The 17,057-nt window shown below is 46.2% G+C and overlaps 2 protein-coding genes across 2 annotated transcripts in view; one reads left to right on the forward strand and one right to left on the reverse strand.

The window, feature by feature from the left end:
- The window catches only part of LOC129382439 (uncharacterized), a 182,380-nt gene that overhangs the window by 67,510 nt on the left and 97,813 nt on the right, over positions 1-17,057 (forward strand). The gene's annotated exons all lie outside the window — the stretch shown is intronic.
- Positions 1,352-14,447, reverse strand: LOC126522946 (sulfotransferase 1C2-like). The gene is made up of 2 exons (XM_055066368.1): positions 14,343-14,447; positions 1,352-3,808 (listed from the first exon to the last, which is right to left on the reverse strand). Exon 2 carries the CDS (start codon positions 3,749-3,751, stop codon positions 2,789-2,791), a length of 963 nt encoding a protein of 320 aa, XP_054922343.1. The 5' UTR covers positions 3,752-3,808; positions 14,343-14,447; the 3' UTR covers positions 1,352-2,788.

The raw sequence follows: 17,057 nt of genomic DNA on the forward strand, positions 1-17,057 counted from the left end.
TTCTCAGATCGTAGTTCAGTTTCGATACTAGCACCGAAATACAATTGGCCGAATTAGGTATCATGTCATCGGTATACAACAAAGATTGTTCTGAGTAATTGCGAAAGGCATATTATATTTATAAATTTAGAAAAAAATATCACGAGCATTTCCAATCTGTGAAAGCGGATGACCATCGTAACTGTTTAGCATATGACACAAAGGCGATACAGAATTCTGAACAAAGGTACGAACACATGCCCTGATCAGTGCACACACATTCTCGTATCGCATCATTTAATAAATCCGTAAGCATTTATATACTTACCCAACGAGAAATTTGTCCGTCACGTAAGACAATGAATGGCTCAAGTAAAAGCAAATATTTTCTAAGTGAGAGTCTACTGAATGGGAAGACAGAATGACCAGGTTCAACAACATCACAAACCATCACAAGATGCAAAGACGCCCTATCCACCACCCCATCCACAACTCAGTAGATCGCAAGCTGTCCAGTGGCGACAACTACAAGCCAAATCACACTGGAGTCCAATACTAATGCACGCTATTAATCCAGAAATATAAACAACGGATAGATGCAAAGTGTGTGGCAGCAGAGTCATGCTAGAACAGAAGCTGTAGGAATGCCTGATACAAATACGTCTCAGGCGTGCGATACATGCCGTGTTTCTTACAAAGTGTGTTGCTGTTGATATTGAACGGTTGAACGTTTGTTTGTATGAGGTTAGGCCACTTGTGGTACACGTCAGTATAAGCGTCATGTACGCATTTAGCAGAAATTGGCGAATTATCTGTTCGTTTAGAGCGGCAAGATCTTGGTGCCACTTATCGCGGCCAACCTCCACCGACCGTCTCCGCACGTGATGGCAGTCCGCGCTGCTCGGTTCGAACCTGGAAGACCAACTCTGGGCAGTTAAGCGGGCCAAAGAAGCCGCAATGAGGCAAGAACACTTGGCCGTAACCTCGGTGGGTGCGCCAGCCCACTGAATCGCCGAACGCAAGCCGTTCTGATTCACTCTGATAATCTTGAAAATTGTGACTATGGATAACTATTCTACTGAAAGTGCACGTCCAAGTGATGAGACGTATAAGCTTTTGCATCGAATGAAGGGATTTTGCATCAAATGCGGGATCTGATTTTTTGGGCATCCATATTTGTAGACGGACACCCAAAATACATGGAACTTAGCCGTAAACGACTTCGTTGTGAAAAATAGAAGATGCCGATGAATAGGTTCTTGAGGCACACCTGTATTAAAAGTTTCCGTGTCTGAGACAGCATCGGAAACACTGAAATTTGAAACTTGTTATGTAAGTAAGCCTTGAGAAGCAGGAGAGAAGGGCCAGAAATGATTTATTCCATTTTTTTTCAAGAAGTATAATAATGTATCTGTACATGCGATGTGTCACAGCTATGGTTTGCCAAGCTGCTCAACGAAAAAAGGAGATTAAGAACACGGTGCAAGACAGGGTTATAACGCACACTGTGTTTGGTGGTTAGAGATCTTACGACTGAACACCATGCACCTTAAAATTGTATCTTCCAGCATGTCTTTTTTTTTTTTTCGTTCTACAGTTTGGCTAACGCGAGCTGGGACACCATATATCAGATCATAACAAGCGTTGTTCTGATATGTATTCGCAACAACGACGCATGGTAGCAATAGCTCAAGACAGTTTCCTAAGTACTTACACTGCGTCTCAGGCGTGCGACACATGCCATGTTTCTTACAAAGTGTGTTGCTGTTGATATTGCACGGTCGAACTTTTGTTTGTATGAGGTTGGGCCACTTGTGGTACATGTCAGTATAAGCGTCATGTACGCATTTAGCAGCAATTGGCGAATTAGCTGTTCGTTTAGAGCGGCAAGATCTTGGTGCCACTTATCACGGCCCACCACTTTCTATACTCAGATAATGAAAAGTGGAGAAAACACAGGAAATTGTACGAAAAGATTAAATTTGTTAACGCTGTACCGAGAAATGATTAGACGAGCTTTGAGAGCAGGTTGGTTGGTATCGAGAATCAATAAACGCCTTCTTGCTAGTTAACCAGTCTTGTTTGCGGACTTCAGCTCATGCTCCCATAGGAAAGCGTACAAGAGTGCTGCAACGTGTAGCAAACCGCACTTCTTGCCGTTTCGTAATTGGTATTTTATTGCGATAGCAGTTATATGGATACTCCAAGCGCATTTCTGCCGTCGCCGTCAGTGTCGGCGTCGCAGTCGCCGTGAGGAAAGCGTATGAGGGTGAGCCGGCGAACGCGGTTCCATCTCGCGTGCGCGAGCGAGGAACGCGGCCCGGATTCCGTGCACTCTCATGTGGCGCGCAAGGCAGCGGGGTGAGGCGAGGGAAGAGTGGCATTCTTCTCCGGCAGCTGCTACGGCGCCTCGTTGTCCTCCTCGCCCGCCGTTCCGTACAGAGTGGAGACAACCGCGGCGTCCATGATGCAACGGATTCTAATTGTGCTACACAGGCATGCGCATGCTGCGCCTAAAACCATGATGCGTTCAAGGCATCCGTCCTGCTCCTTAGTAGTCAGCAACTGCACTGAACAACTGGCCCGGTATAATTTCTGTGCTCCCATGATTGCGTGCGTGCGTGCGTGCGTGCGTACGTACGTGCGTACGTGCATGCGTAAATGCGTGCATGTACCCGCGTTTAAGCTCTTTAGGCACTCAGAAATCGTCGCTATATATCAGTCCCAAATTTTTCGGTCTGCTTCCACTTTTTTATTTTTATTTTTCCTCCGAGTAAGTTGTCCTCAGTAATTAGCGCAAGGCTCACTTCTAAGCCCTGGAGAGGCGTCGTGCCTCTTCGCGCATTTCCGCCCAGATATCCATAACATCCGAACTGCAAGTTTTCTGCACGATCGTCTCTTCCATGCGACGCAGCTGCTCCGCGCTGAAATAGCTCCTCCAGCCACCTACTTCACCCTTTCTTACAAAAGGCATCATGGTAGGGCACCCGTCGAAACCTTCAGATGTCATCAGTTTGCGCTCCTTGATCCTTGCATCTACGTTCGGGTTCTTATGGCCGGCAAGGTTAAGCACCAAGATTCCCTTCATGCGTTCCACCGTTAGCTTTTCTAGCAGTTTGTCCAAGGCTAGATTATTCTCTTCCAGTGCCTCCGCGTAGCATTTTCCGAGGAAACGAGCTATGCGCATCACCGTGGCTCCAGTGTCTGCCTTCATTTCCTCGTAAGTGAGGAACAGTACGTTAGGCTTGTTTTTCAGGCCGTATCCATAAAGAAGGTGCTCGAAGTAATCGCCATAACCGAAATCCCCTTCGATAAAGCACTCGAAGAAGTCATCGAAAGTTCCCTCCTTGAAACAGAAGATGTCGAGCGCCTTCACCATGTGATAGAATGAGACGCAGCAGTCCCACGGGTTCCGAGCGACGTAGATGTACTTGGCTTCTGAATTGAAGTTGTCAGACGGAGGGAGTACGTGTGACATATACAAACCGAAGGGTATCGTGGAAGGCCGTTCCCAGTCCTGCAAACCAATGTAGTCAAGCAAGCAAGTTACCATCGTGAAATCGTCGTAGCTTTCTACTACCGTGCCTCCTTGTAGGATGGTCTGCACCGTAAATTGAATCCAGTGAGATCCTGTTTTAGGGTACGACAGCTGCAGCACGTCCCCTTTCTGGGGCACAAATGTCATAATATCGGCAAGACGCTCCGTTGTTATCAGTGGACAACGCTTGACACCATCAATGACCTGGCAGAAGGGTTTCATTCGTAACGTCATCTTGGCGTCCTCACAGGGAACTCCCGTCTTTTGCAGGCAATGATGGAATGACAAGACCTGAGATAAAAATATAAAAAAAACAGAATAAGGAGCGAAGGAGCATGGATGTCATCGCGGTGCACTAGATATTTGTTATTATAATTCTGAGACCAGTATTGCCCTCGCAAAAGAGCTGGGCAATATCTAAGCCCTGCCCCACATCTCATGTAGTAGCTATCTTTATTTCAGCGGACAAATCGAATTATTGCAAAACAGAAACAATAAAAGGGTCTTGATGGCCTATAGGCCAAAGCTGAAGACGCTGGGAAAGATTAACAGGAATCAAAGATAGCAAACGTGGTTGCTATGGTGTTGATATCGCCAAATGAGAGAAGTAATCCTTACCCCAGTCATAGGCAAATAGTTTGGGCAATGCAGCCAATGCCACTACGACACGATCTTCATGAGATATACAGCAAGCAGTACACTTTGAAAATGGGCAATACTACATTGCACCCATTTGTTCCGCAACATCAAAACAACCGATTTTATTCACGATTCTCGCAACTACACGTTCCCAGTGGGACATTGTGTCGTAAATACAATATGAAGCTGTTACTCTTCATAGGACTTGCAACGTATCAACGTATCAGTAGAAATCTGGTGGGTATGTGTGCTTTACAAATTTTTCATTTAGGTAATCATAAATTCTGCTGATTTGCCTGGTTGTACTAAAACTTACAGGGTGTTTATACTCTAGCAATCACCCTTTTTCAAGGTATCTCTCGATTACCCCTACAAGCCATAATTTCAAATATTAAAGTTTATCTTTCATTACAATTCATCACAATAATGACGAAGCCTGTCGTTATAGGATATTGCAGGACATAAGGTAGCGCCTTCAAATTATTCAGTGGATCCAGTCCGTTGCACTGAATATCGAACATTCGAATTCGCCTTCACGATATCCGGCCTATTGGCTTCTCGGCATCGGTACAGTGGCAGTCATACTACCGGAGTTACAGGTTCGGACAAAACTAATTGGAACACGGTGGTTGCGGGCGATATTCATTTGAGTGCCCTCTAACAGCTTCGGGGAAAACCTAAACAGTAGATCATGCATGCCCTGATGTTGACGCTCGCAGCGAGCTGATAGCTCTCTATCTGGTTCTTTACCCTAGGATGGCTACCGTCCTTCACAGCTTCTGTGGCTATTTCCTCTCTAACCTGATGTTGCTGGTAGCTTAGCTGTTTCTGCAGTTCACGGCATTAGACACGGCCCCGCGACAGAGGAAACTATTGCTACGCTATCAGCGCCATCAGTCCAGTGAGTGTTTAGCCACAAAGGATATGAACAGCGCTAGCGTTCACGGGTAAAGAAGCAGATCGAGAGCTGTAAAGTGGCTGTGAGTGCCGTCCTTCCCTTCGTGGCTGCTAGAGGCCACAAGGCTGCAATTCGGCAGCAGCTCCTCAATTGCAGTTAATTTTGTCCGCCCTTACATCCGCGGTGTGTTGCTGGCGGCCGACGACCCACAGAGCGCCGAGACATGAAGGCAGTGGCAATAATTTCTTGCCACGCAGTGAATTGTTCTCTGTGCTATTTTTGCGGCGCACTACTCGCCGCCGGTCGTGGGAACCAATAAGGAGTGGTAGAATAATTCCTGTGCTCTAACCGACGAACGGGTGCACAGCCGTAGTGATTACAACTGGCAGGGAACTGATCGCCAGATTGCCGCGGTGACAAAGAGGCCCGCAACAGCGGCTACACCAACCGCCAGTGTTTTTCGTCATCAGCGGCTCGATGCGCGCAGTTCCACAACTATACCCTAAGTCATACGCCTTATGTTACGAAAACGCGCTATGTCAAAGTCCAAGTAATTCTTACGGGTGTGGCAAGCTTGACAGTCGGTTCAATCAACATATTAACAGTATTGATTTGACAATGACGTCTTCTTGAGCAGCAAATGAGACAGTCACATCGGGACAGTTCTGTGCTTAAAGGGACTGAGAAACGATTTTTAAGGACCTAGTTTTTTATGACGTCACGCAGAGCTCACCGTTGGTAGTGTTTACACCTGCATTGGTCACTTCCAAAAGCGCATGGATAATATGCAACTAGAATTTGTTGATCTGAGCAGCCTCTAAAAAAAGTAACAGCCCCTCCTACAGCGACGCTTAGAGATGATAGCGATATCGATATCTCGCTCGCAAAGTGTGATAGCCGCCCATCGTTTTGCTTTCACAGGAGTGTGTGTAACTGTGGTTAACAACTACATTTAGACTTTTTTAACAACTTTCAAAAAAAAAAGAAGCTGGTACAATAAGTTAGCGTTGTTGTGCAGACCTTTCTCATATTTGTACGGAGTTTTTCCCCCGAGTACACGCCTGCGCCATGGCTCGCTGGCCTCCGTCATGGTTATTCTGTTAGACGAGCCAAGCTAGCTCATTGAAATGCACGCGAAGGCATCGACACTTTTCTACTCGCTACAGATGAAGGCCTATCTGCAGATTATAAGTCAGAAAAATTTATAACAGAAAAAAGTGTACTGCATTGCAATACTAATAGAAAGACCAGGAACCGCGTACACTAACGGAAAATCAGGTGACATCTCCAATACATTTTCACGTTTTTGCCGCGTGTGACGCCAAAAATCATTTCTCACGACTTTCAGTGAAGAATTAAGAATATAAACTTACGTTTAATGAGAAAAACGTGGCTTGTAGCCATTACGATAGGCATTTCCCTCGGCGGGGTTATCTCGATTCATGGTCTTAGCGGTTGTCTGTCCCTTTAGGTGGCAATTAAGGTACGATGCTAAAAAACGTTCTATTCAATACAAGTGCAATGCGCGTGCGCCGTGTCTCTCTTTCTGTCAAGATATATATTGACAAGTGGACTTGCTTATCGTTTACGGTTGAGCGCTTTTTACCGTCTAACCAGTGTTGTCGAGCAGCGCGGCACGCTCCCACATGTATCGGAAGTTTCTCGAATGTTATGGATGCTTCTGTTGTCACCGAAGTTTGTGTAATCTGATTGCATGTGGAACGCCAATTGGGTTGAACTTTCGGAATGACACGTGGGCACCACCGATTGCTCTGCAACCTTCGATGACTCGTGTGTAAAAGCCGACGCACTTGACCAGCAGATCACGTTTTCGACTATCGCCCATGGTGTTCGCCACTGTCGCCGTTCTCTGAGCGTATTAAGACGGCGAGCTGGGCTAGTTGGTTGACGCTCATGTTTGAAATTTGATTAAGCGCACATAAGACGGGGACATATGACGGGCGGGATGGACTTGGGTCCGTTTTGGATGTGAACATCCGGAAATAAGTGGATCGTCGTGGCGATGGGCTACCTCGTGCGCTTCGCTGAAACGAAAGCTCTGCCGAGCGGTAGTACAACCGGAGTGGCGAAGTTCTTCGTCGAGGACATCCTGCTGCGACATGGCGCCCCAGACGTCCTGATCAACGACGGAGGAGCGCCCTTTAGAGCGGAGCTCAACCAAGCCATTCGGCCATACGGCCAGACAAACCACAGTAGGACGACTGCCTACCACGCGCAGATAAATGGTCTTACGCAGCGCCTGAATAAGACCGTCACCGAAATGCTGGCAATGTACATTGACGTCGAACACAAGACCTTGGATGCCGTCGTGCCGTATGTAACCTTGCCTTACAACACGGCGGCGCAAGAAATAACATAGACAACGCCGTTCAAGCTGGTTTACGGACGGAACCCGACGACGACTTTCGACGCCATGCTGCCGCACGTCACAGACTAAGAGAATCTTCATGTCACCACCTATTTCCAGCGCACCGAAGAAGCCCGACAGCTAGCCCACCTGTGGATCAAGAACGAGGAGAGGACCGACAGACGGCACTACAACGTTCGATGACGCTACGTCTAGTACCAGCCAGGCAACCGTGCTTGTGTTTTGACTCCAATATGCCGAAGAGGACTTACGGAGAAGCTAACACGCCGCTATTTCGAACCGTACAACATCATCCGACGCATTGGCGCTCTCGACTATGAGGTCGAGCGAGACGGCATTTCGCTATCACAGCGACGCCAGTCATGACCTAAATGTTATCGATGGTTCTGTTGTCACCGAAGCTTGTGTAATCTGATTGCATGTGCATCGCGAATTCTGTAGAACTTTCGGGAAGACAAGCGGTCACCACGGATTCCTCTGCAACCTTCGATGACTCGTACATCGTACTACGTACATTGTGAAGGGCTTGCGTCTAGTCCGTGTGAATGATTAAGTAAAAGGCAGTTGCGTGGCCAAGCCGTCACAAATGGTGGCAAGCTCGGCGAGATAGGCAAATGGAAAGGGATAGCACCCATGTATATGAGCACGTCTGGCCTGTCTCTGGTATTGATGGGCACAGGAGAGCTGTGTCAATCATGGTATCGTAAACTCAAGCACCGGCTTATACTACGACAGTCGTATCTTCTTGATGATTTCCTAAATGATTCATGTTACTTATGCCATATTTCATGAATCCACATTCGGTGTCGTTGAATCTCTATTGCGTGTTTCATGGCCGATATATCGGACCAATGCATTGGCCAAGCGAAATGTTGATAGCCTAATGGTGCGCCCATCGGCGTTGGTCCACCAACTCGTTGGTAATTTCGGTTTGGAACTCTGACTGGAGAGTTAGCACTGGAGTGAGACATTGTAGTTCCGTTGCGTGCATAGCCTCGTGATAAATGGCCGCATGGTGCGACCATTAGATCATCATTAAAAGAAAGATCGGAGCGCGGAGTACGAGGCGTGGTTGCAGTACCGAACGAACAAGAAAGTGGGCCATGTCGGTGCTCACGGCGCCATATTTCTTTGCAATACGACGTATCAAGTGCATCGGCTGGTTGCTTTGCTCTTTTTAGCCATGGGGAAGACGATCAGAAGAAGCAGACAAAGAGCTGGAGGTGAAGCACACTAATGGTTCAGAAGCCAAGGACAACAAGGAGGACAACAAGGACCCCCCGTTAACCACCTTTCTTGTCGGTCACTATTGTTTGAGATCTCATGCAGTGGTTGCTGATCCAAAATTCAATGAAGAGGCTCAAGTGCAAGTACGCGGTACCCATACTTGTTCGCTATCAACGTGTACACCGTCTTGTTCTTGGAGATCTCAAGTCCTATCTGAGAACACAAGTTGTAAGTCACGGCTTGTGCCGCTTGAAGCGCTTGTTTTCAGTGGTAGATTTCTGGATGAACGGACAAGAATCATGTCGCAAACTTGTAAGACAGCGCAAGGAATGCGGTGTTGAAAAGGACTCATGTGAGCACAGATCTTTGCGTGGCACCACGGGGTGAGACCAACTAACGTGCTGCTTTTCTAGCCAGGCGAATGGGGAACCATCGAGGGCGAAGAAAACCCTTGACGAATGCGGTGATACGACTGAAGAACTGAAGCTCATGGAGAATTTAGACAAAAGCTTCATGGCTGACATGGTCACACGCATCGCGAATGTCCATCGACAGAATGGCGCAAATCTGTCTAGAGAGGCCTCCGATGAGAGCCATTGAAGAAAGGCACGCAAGACCATCTGCAATGCCCAGATGCGGATGAATCCCGATTTCGCCAGTATTATTCCGTATTTCTCGATACATAAGCTCAATTATATACCCGATATATACCGGATTATACGCGATGGCTTCAGCCACCATGTAATACGTGTCGCGAGGTGTAATACGTGTCGCGAGCATATGCTCCATTAGCTTACTTACCGCTGAGGTGAGCACTGTCTGTATGTATTTCAGGTTTGGAGATAGGAACCGTTTCTGCATGTCGCCAATAATCAGGAATTGCTCCTGTGGCGCAATCTTCGTTTATGGCCGTCAAAAGCACGTCGGGAACTTTGCCTGCGGCCTTTTTATAGCGTTCATTGGGCATGGCATCCGGTCCTCGTGCCTTGCATGACTTCCAGATTGCTGCTAAACTTTTTGCGGTGTGTGAAGGCAGGTTCTATAGCCTCAATTTTGGAGCGCGAGAGCAGCGTTCCTGTCTCCACTGGCAGACCGTTTTTCATTTCGTCTTAATGATTTACTCTGAGGGTTACTAATATTATACATAGGAGTGGGTAATATGGCGAAATACATGAAGAGAGTGCAAATTGCAGTCTGAAATTCTTGCCATGAATGATGGGGATAAATTAGGCGAAAAGCGGGTCCTGTCCGTGGTTGTGTTTAGTGGAAAAGAATGGAAATACATATTAGTGCGACCATTACGAACACGAGCTTTGAACCAGTAGTCGCTGCGTGGAGAAATATAAGCGCGTGCTTTGTAGGATGAGTGACGTAGAACAGAGATGGAATGGTATACTTTATGGAAAAGACTATGTTGAGCAAATAATGACTGAACATGTGCGTTCCAGGTGGAAGAGGCATAATTGAGCGTCGAACTGAGTAGTGTTTTATACAATAGCAGCTTTAGGTCAGTACGGGAGAAACAGAAGTTGCGCTTTTGCAACCGGAAGAAAAATTCGCATTACTGAATATCTGTTCAATAAGCGTTTCTCATGAAAGGTTCTCAGAGATGTAAAGGCCAAGGTATTTCGAATTGCTGACTTGAGAAAGGGGGCATTACTAAGATAATACTTATAAGGTACACGATAATTTAGATAGCGGTATCTCTCATGACCTTTCATTTCTTACCACACAGTTCCATTAACCAGGTACCACGCCATATAGAAACAATGTCAAGGGCAGTTTGAAGGGTAACATGGTCTGCAGAACTTTGTATTTCCTGTTAAATCGACGGTTCATCGGTAAATAGTTTCATAGAGGAGGATATATTAAAAGGTTAATTGTTATTGTACATGACAAAAAGTAACGGACTTAAAACAGATTCTTGAGAGACACCACATTTTACAAGACAGGGGGCAGAGTTATTATCGTTAGCTGTTACAAAGTGTACGCGATTAGACAAAAAGCACCGAATACATTTTAAAACATTGAGTGTGGGTTCAATTGACTGAGATTTAGACCTAGGTGTCGATGACAAGCAGAATGGATAGCTTTAACAACTTCAATAATGGTGCAATTAATAAAGGAGAACTGTCGATAGCAGAAGATATGCATTGAATAAAGGGGAGGAGCTAGGTTTTCCAGTATTGCTTTTTTCCTAAAGCCGTGTTACTGCGGCGCGGCAAAAAAACAACAAATATTTTTATTGGGTTTTACTTGCCATATTCATGATTTGATTATCAGGCATCCCGTAGTGGCGGAATCCTGATTATTATTGGGATCTTGAACGGGCCCCCTACGCAAAGGAACACAGGCCTTCTTGCATTTCGCCGGCATTTAATGGACATAAATAATGTAACTGCGAATTCGGTAATGAATATGTTTACGTGGTATGTTCTTTACTAAAATTAATCTGTAATTGTTCAGTGAACGTGGATTACCAATTTTTACAAGGCAACCACCGTCCCAACCTTTCGATCTCCAAAGAGTGCACTCGACTCAAGTGACTGCGAAAACAACACTCACAGTTTAATGGATGAATAGAGCTTTGCATCCTTAGGAACGAAGGAGTAATCGCATCCTCACCAGGAGAAGTAAGTTTAAGCCTGTCAATTACCTTCCTTATACCAACGAAATTAATATCAATGGAATCCACAGGAGGAAAACAATAATCGGAAACATTCGGAAGCGGAGTGAGTAGCACAAGTAAGAAAATACGATGACAAAACTGGAATAAGCGCTGAACTCGATGACGTCTTTGATTGCCTATACAGGGCACAGTATTCTTCTTCCATTGATAAACAATCCGGATATTGGCAAATCACTGTGGATGATCTCGATCATGAAAACAGCGTTTTTATTATGCCTCATGGTCTTTACCACTTCAAAGTTATGCCTTTTGAGCTATGTAACGCTCCGGCTACCTTTGAGCGCATGATGGACTCATTACTCCAAGGTTCCAAGTTGTCGACTTGTCTCTGCTACTTAATTGATGTTATTCTGTTTTCGCCCGCATTCGGCACACACATTGAGCGCCTTTCAGCTGTACTTGCTGTTTTTCGCCACACCGCTCTGCAGCTAAACTCCAACAAGTGTAACTTCGGCCGCCGTGAGATTACTGCTATTGGACATGTCGTCAATGCGACTGGCATCCGTCAATACACGGAGAAATTCATGCCTGGAATGAGTTTTCTGTTCCAACGTCCGAAAAATATGTCCGAACTTTCGTAGGCCTTTGTTCCTAATTCCGCTGCATTGTAAAAGATTTTGCCAACATAGACGCCCTCTAACAGATCCTAAAGAAAAGTGTGCCGTTTTCAAACGGAGCCTCTCCAGGCCCGCCGCCTTTTCTCGCGTTACCACCATGCCCACCAGCCCACCGATTCTAGGACACTTCGCTACTTCAGCCCGTACAGAGATGCGCACCGATGCCAGTGGCCAAGGAATCGGTGCGGTCTTGGCACCAGTTCAACACGGCCATGCACGTGTCATCGCGTAGGCTAGCCGTCTTTTGTCACCTGCTGAGCAGGTTTACTTTATTAGAAAGTGCGAATGCTTGGCCCTTGTGTGGGCAGTAGCGAAATTTCGCGCCTATTTATACCGCAGGCACTTTTCAGTTGCAACGTACCACCGCGCCCTCTGTTGCCTTTCGTTCTTAACATATCCCACAAGGAGGCTTGGACGATGGGCTTTGCGGTTACAAGAGTATTCCTATTCGGTGGTGTATAGGTCCGATCCCCTACACAAGGACCACGACTGCTTGTTCCGTTACCCTGCACACATGCCCGCCAAGGCTGACACGGTGTCAACCACAAGTGTTCTTTCCATTTCGCAGATTTTGGACATGGCCAACGAGCTGCGCCATGACGATACTTTCAGGTCCCTCATTGACCGTGTGGAATCTCCACCTACTGATCACCCGCTACGGTGGTTAGTCTTTAATGACGGGATATTGTACCGACGCAGTTTTCTTCTTGACGGTCCTCCCCTTCTCTTTGTCGTTCCTCAACACCTCCGCTCAACCGTGCTTCAGGAGTTTCATGACGCCCCAACTGCCGTACACCTTTGGGTTGCTCGCATTTACGACCACGTGCGCCGCCGCTTCTACTGGCTCGGTCTCGCACACTCCGCGCGGCGCTATGTAGATGCCTGCAAACCCTGTCAACATCGGCAAAAGCCAGCAACACTTACTACCGTGTACTTACAGCCGATCAACATTCCACCTGACCCATTCTCTCGCGTGGATTTGGATCTCCTTGGCCCTTTCCCCGAGTCCAGCTGTGGTAGCAGGTGGATCGCTGTCGCTACTGATTACGCGACGCGCTATGCAATCACTCGCGCACTTCCCACAAGCTACGCAACCGACGTCGCATGTTTCCTACTCCGGGATGTCATTTTAGTAGATGGCGCCCCGCGACAGCTGCTTACCGACCGCGGCCGCACTTTCCTCTCCCAAGACATCGCCGATATCCTAGGCTCATGTTCTCCCAAGCACAAAATGGCTTCCTCCTATCATCGCCAGACCAACGGCCTTGCTATGCGACTTATTCAGACCATTACTGACATACTATCGAAATACGTTTCACCCGCCGACCACAAGAACTGGGATGTGACGCTGCCTTATGTCACGTTCGCCTATATTTCATGACGCCACGATACTGTTGGCCATTTACTTTCTCGTCGGTCATGACATTGTACTACCACTCGACATTTCACTTCCCTTGGTATGGGATTGGAGGACTGAGTATACCAGCGACTTCATCGCCCATGCTGACCATGCGCGCCAGCTTGCCCATGCTTGCTTGGTGGCATCGCAGGAAACTCAACGGCACGCTTACAATCGCCGCCATTGTGACGCCGAGTGGGGCTTCCCGAGAAACTCCTTCCGTGCTAAAGAGGTCCTTACCGCGTTCTACATCAAGGGACCAATGTCACTTAAGAGATAAGGCCCATGACCTCCGCCATGTCACCCAGTTCCACATCACCTGACGTCGTACACGCCTCTCGGGTTAAGCCTTACATACCCTTACCGGTCGCCCCGTCTGGAGCACCAGGGCAGTTCTTTTTACGCCGGGAGTTGTGTCACTGAGGGAGAAGAGGACAATGGCGATGACGATAAAGACGACGAAGTGGCAACATCCTCTCGGCATTCTCAGCTGTTGTTTATGTACCGCTTCTGAATACATCGTATAAATAGTTCCATACCCGTGCCAATATATATATATATATATATATATATATATATATATATATATTGTCTCGGGTATACTTGTGTAAATATTGTTGCATGTCAATTGGTGCACCATGCCACTTATGCCACGTTCGAGCTGTCACAACCAGAACAGCGCTGTGCATAGAAGAATAGATGTAAGCGTAATCATAGCGTCATATAGTCTCGTAGAATAACTTCCATGACGGTCGCACACTCAAAACTATCCTAGCGCCCGAATTGTTACGTTTGAATGCTGCTCTTTTGTTGGGTATCTCCAGCCAATGCCGCAATGAACTATTCGCTGTTTTATATTATGGCCAAATTTCGCGCTGATTGCATGCGACTTATCGGTACACATATAAGCAATTATAAAAAGTCAGGAAAACGTGCACAATACCAAGCGTCTCAGTTATATTCTTACGTGTAATACGAAGACCACCACAGCGGTTTCCACGAATACGGCCGAAAGACAGCGCTGGAGCAGCGGATGCTTCTACTGATGTACGCTTTGCAAACGCGCGACTAGGCTTTATGGGCGAATGTCATGAAAAAAATTTCAGCTCGAGCAAAATGTTCTAGCGCTAGTTGTTTTAGCGACGGTCCTGACCTTTGACGCCCCTGCAGACGTCAGGCAATACAAATGACTTTTTCTATGGTGAATTGCGGTCGCCTCAACGCATCCGGGCGCTAGTGAAGTGTCAGAATCTTTTGCCTCCCTGATCGAACGATACACATACCATGAACTACGGTCTTCAACTAAAGGATACTTCGCTTCATGATATGACGAACCCAAGCAATACTTGTCGCTGGGGAAATTGGTTCATGGCGTAAATGAAATTTTAAAAACTAGATCAAACAAACTTCAAACAAAAACATCCATCATTGTGAGACATCAGGAAATGTGATATGCGGCTGTCATAATTATTGACATCATTTGATGGCACGACAAAAAACTGCGCATGTGCGTCCATGCGCTAAAATCAGTTCCCCATTCCGTGCCTACGCACAGGTAAACACAGCGAACAAAGCCTGGCCATCAAAATTTCGCATGTAGCGGTGCCTACTCCACCTTAAGGCTCGCAATGCTTATTCTCAATGCACAAACCCGGTGCTCTAGCATTTTGCAATTTCAAGAGATCGAGTTATTTTTTTTCTACTTTAGAGGCTGCTGACCTTAGTACCATTGCATTTCGGTTTTGACATGCAGAAACATCTTCAAAGGTACACCGTTATAACGAGACTTCTGCTTCAATGAACCCTAGTGAAATAAAAAGACCAAACCCCCGCCCAAGGAAAAAAGAGACATGAAAGAGAAGTCTCTCGAATTCAAATGAACTTTAATTGAAAAAAGAAAACACTCTTTCAACAAACAAGGGCCTCGCGTACGCCCTGCCTCAAGCAGAATGAAGAGCAGCACTACAATTTGAAATGACCCGCAGTATTACAAGAGTGCACAAGCGTCGCGTTAGACGAATACATTGGCTGCTAGAAAGACGGAAGGTGCTTTCCAAATGTCGGTATTATACCTGAAAATTAGGTGTGCTTCCTTAATTTCCCACATCATCACAGCCTTGCTTTGTTCCTAATACACCTGATATATCACTAAGAGGCCTGTGCCACATTTGCCACGGAGAGCTCGAACATATTACCCTATGAGCATTATGTATGTATGTATGTATGTATGTATGTGTGTGTGTGTGTGTATGTATGTATGTATGTATGTATGTATGTATGTATGTATGTATGTATGTATGTATGTATGTATGTTTCGACTGATGCCAGTTGTCGAGTTATGTATCTATGTAGCTGTTGTGTGAATTGCTAGAGAATTAGTCCCATTGCTTTCTGGATTACTGTCTTGGTCACCGCTTGCACCTCTTCCTTGGTAAACATTTCCGTGTCGCTGGATTTCACTCTGTTACCCTTGCTGATGATATCTGGTACCTAGCACAGTCAGACGAGTTTTCCAATTAACGTTTGTTGATTGCCTAGCTTGGCTTGAAACTCCTGCCTTAGTTTTCTCTCCGTTTCTTCGACTAACATAATTTATGGGCCCTTAAGGACCCCTGGAAGGGGCATTACATAAGGGGGGGGGGGGGAACATCGAACACAACAACTTATGTCACTGTCAAACATTGTCACAATCGGTGATCAGCAGAATATATAGAGAAGAAAAAAAGCACAAACAATCTTTTAAATAAGCATTAACAAGTATGAAAACACTAAAAGTAATGTAAACAGAGGCAACCAGAAGCAAGCAAGAATTCTCCACATCATGTTTTCAAATAGGATGTCAGCAACTGCCGGAACTTATATGGATGGCGATCTTTTAAAATATGGTCTGGTAATGAATTCAATTCTTCAATTGCAAGAGGTAGGAATGACTTGTTAAATGCATTGGAGGAGCCGTGCAGACGTAGAATGCTCATGGAGTTGAAGAGACTGCGTGATGTTCGGAGAGGTGGAAGCAGAAGAGAGTCCCGAAGCGAAGGAAAACAAAAGTATCGCTTATGAAATAATGACAAACGGGCGATTTTTCGTCTGTGCATCAGAGGCTCGATGTCAAGCTATAATTTTATATTGGTAACACTGGTGTGGGTGTCGTGGTCGGATGAAATATATCGGGCTGCACGGTTTTGAATGGCTTCTAGGCTATCGATTAGGTAAGCCTCATGTGGATTCCAAATTGGGGAGCCAAATTCTAGTTTGGTTTGGACAAAAGTTTTGTAAGCTAAGCTGCGAATAGAGGGAGGGGAGAAGCTGAGGTGCCGTCTGATGAACCCAAGTGATTTCGATGCATCAGCTGCAATCTTCGTGATGTTCTCGGACCAGGTGAGTTTGCTGGTGATGTCAATTCCAAGGTAACGGTAAGGTTCAACTTGGGAAAAGGTGGTTGAGCACAACAAATATGCGTAGCTGAGGTTAATGCGCTTGCGTGTTACCTGCATGCATTGGCTCTTGGATACATTCAGCTTCATTAGCCATGTCGAACACCAGTCTTCAATTCTGTCTAAGTCATTTTGACGCAATAACTGACCATTGTATGTGGTTTTGCGGCGGTACAAAACGCAGTCATCAGAGAAAAGACGAATGCACGATAAGATGCTCGAAAGAAGATCGCTTATGAAGATTAAAA

The sequence above is a fragment of the Dermacentor andersoni genome, chromosome 6 (genome assembly GCF_023375885.2).
Source record: "Dermacentor andersoni chromosome 6, qqDerAnde1_hic_scaffold, whole genome shotgun sequence".
In the NCBI taxonomy this organism is placed as follows: domain Eukaryota; kingdom Metazoa; phylum Arthropoda; class Arachnida; order Ixodida; family Ixodidae; genus Dermacentor; species Dermacentor andersoni.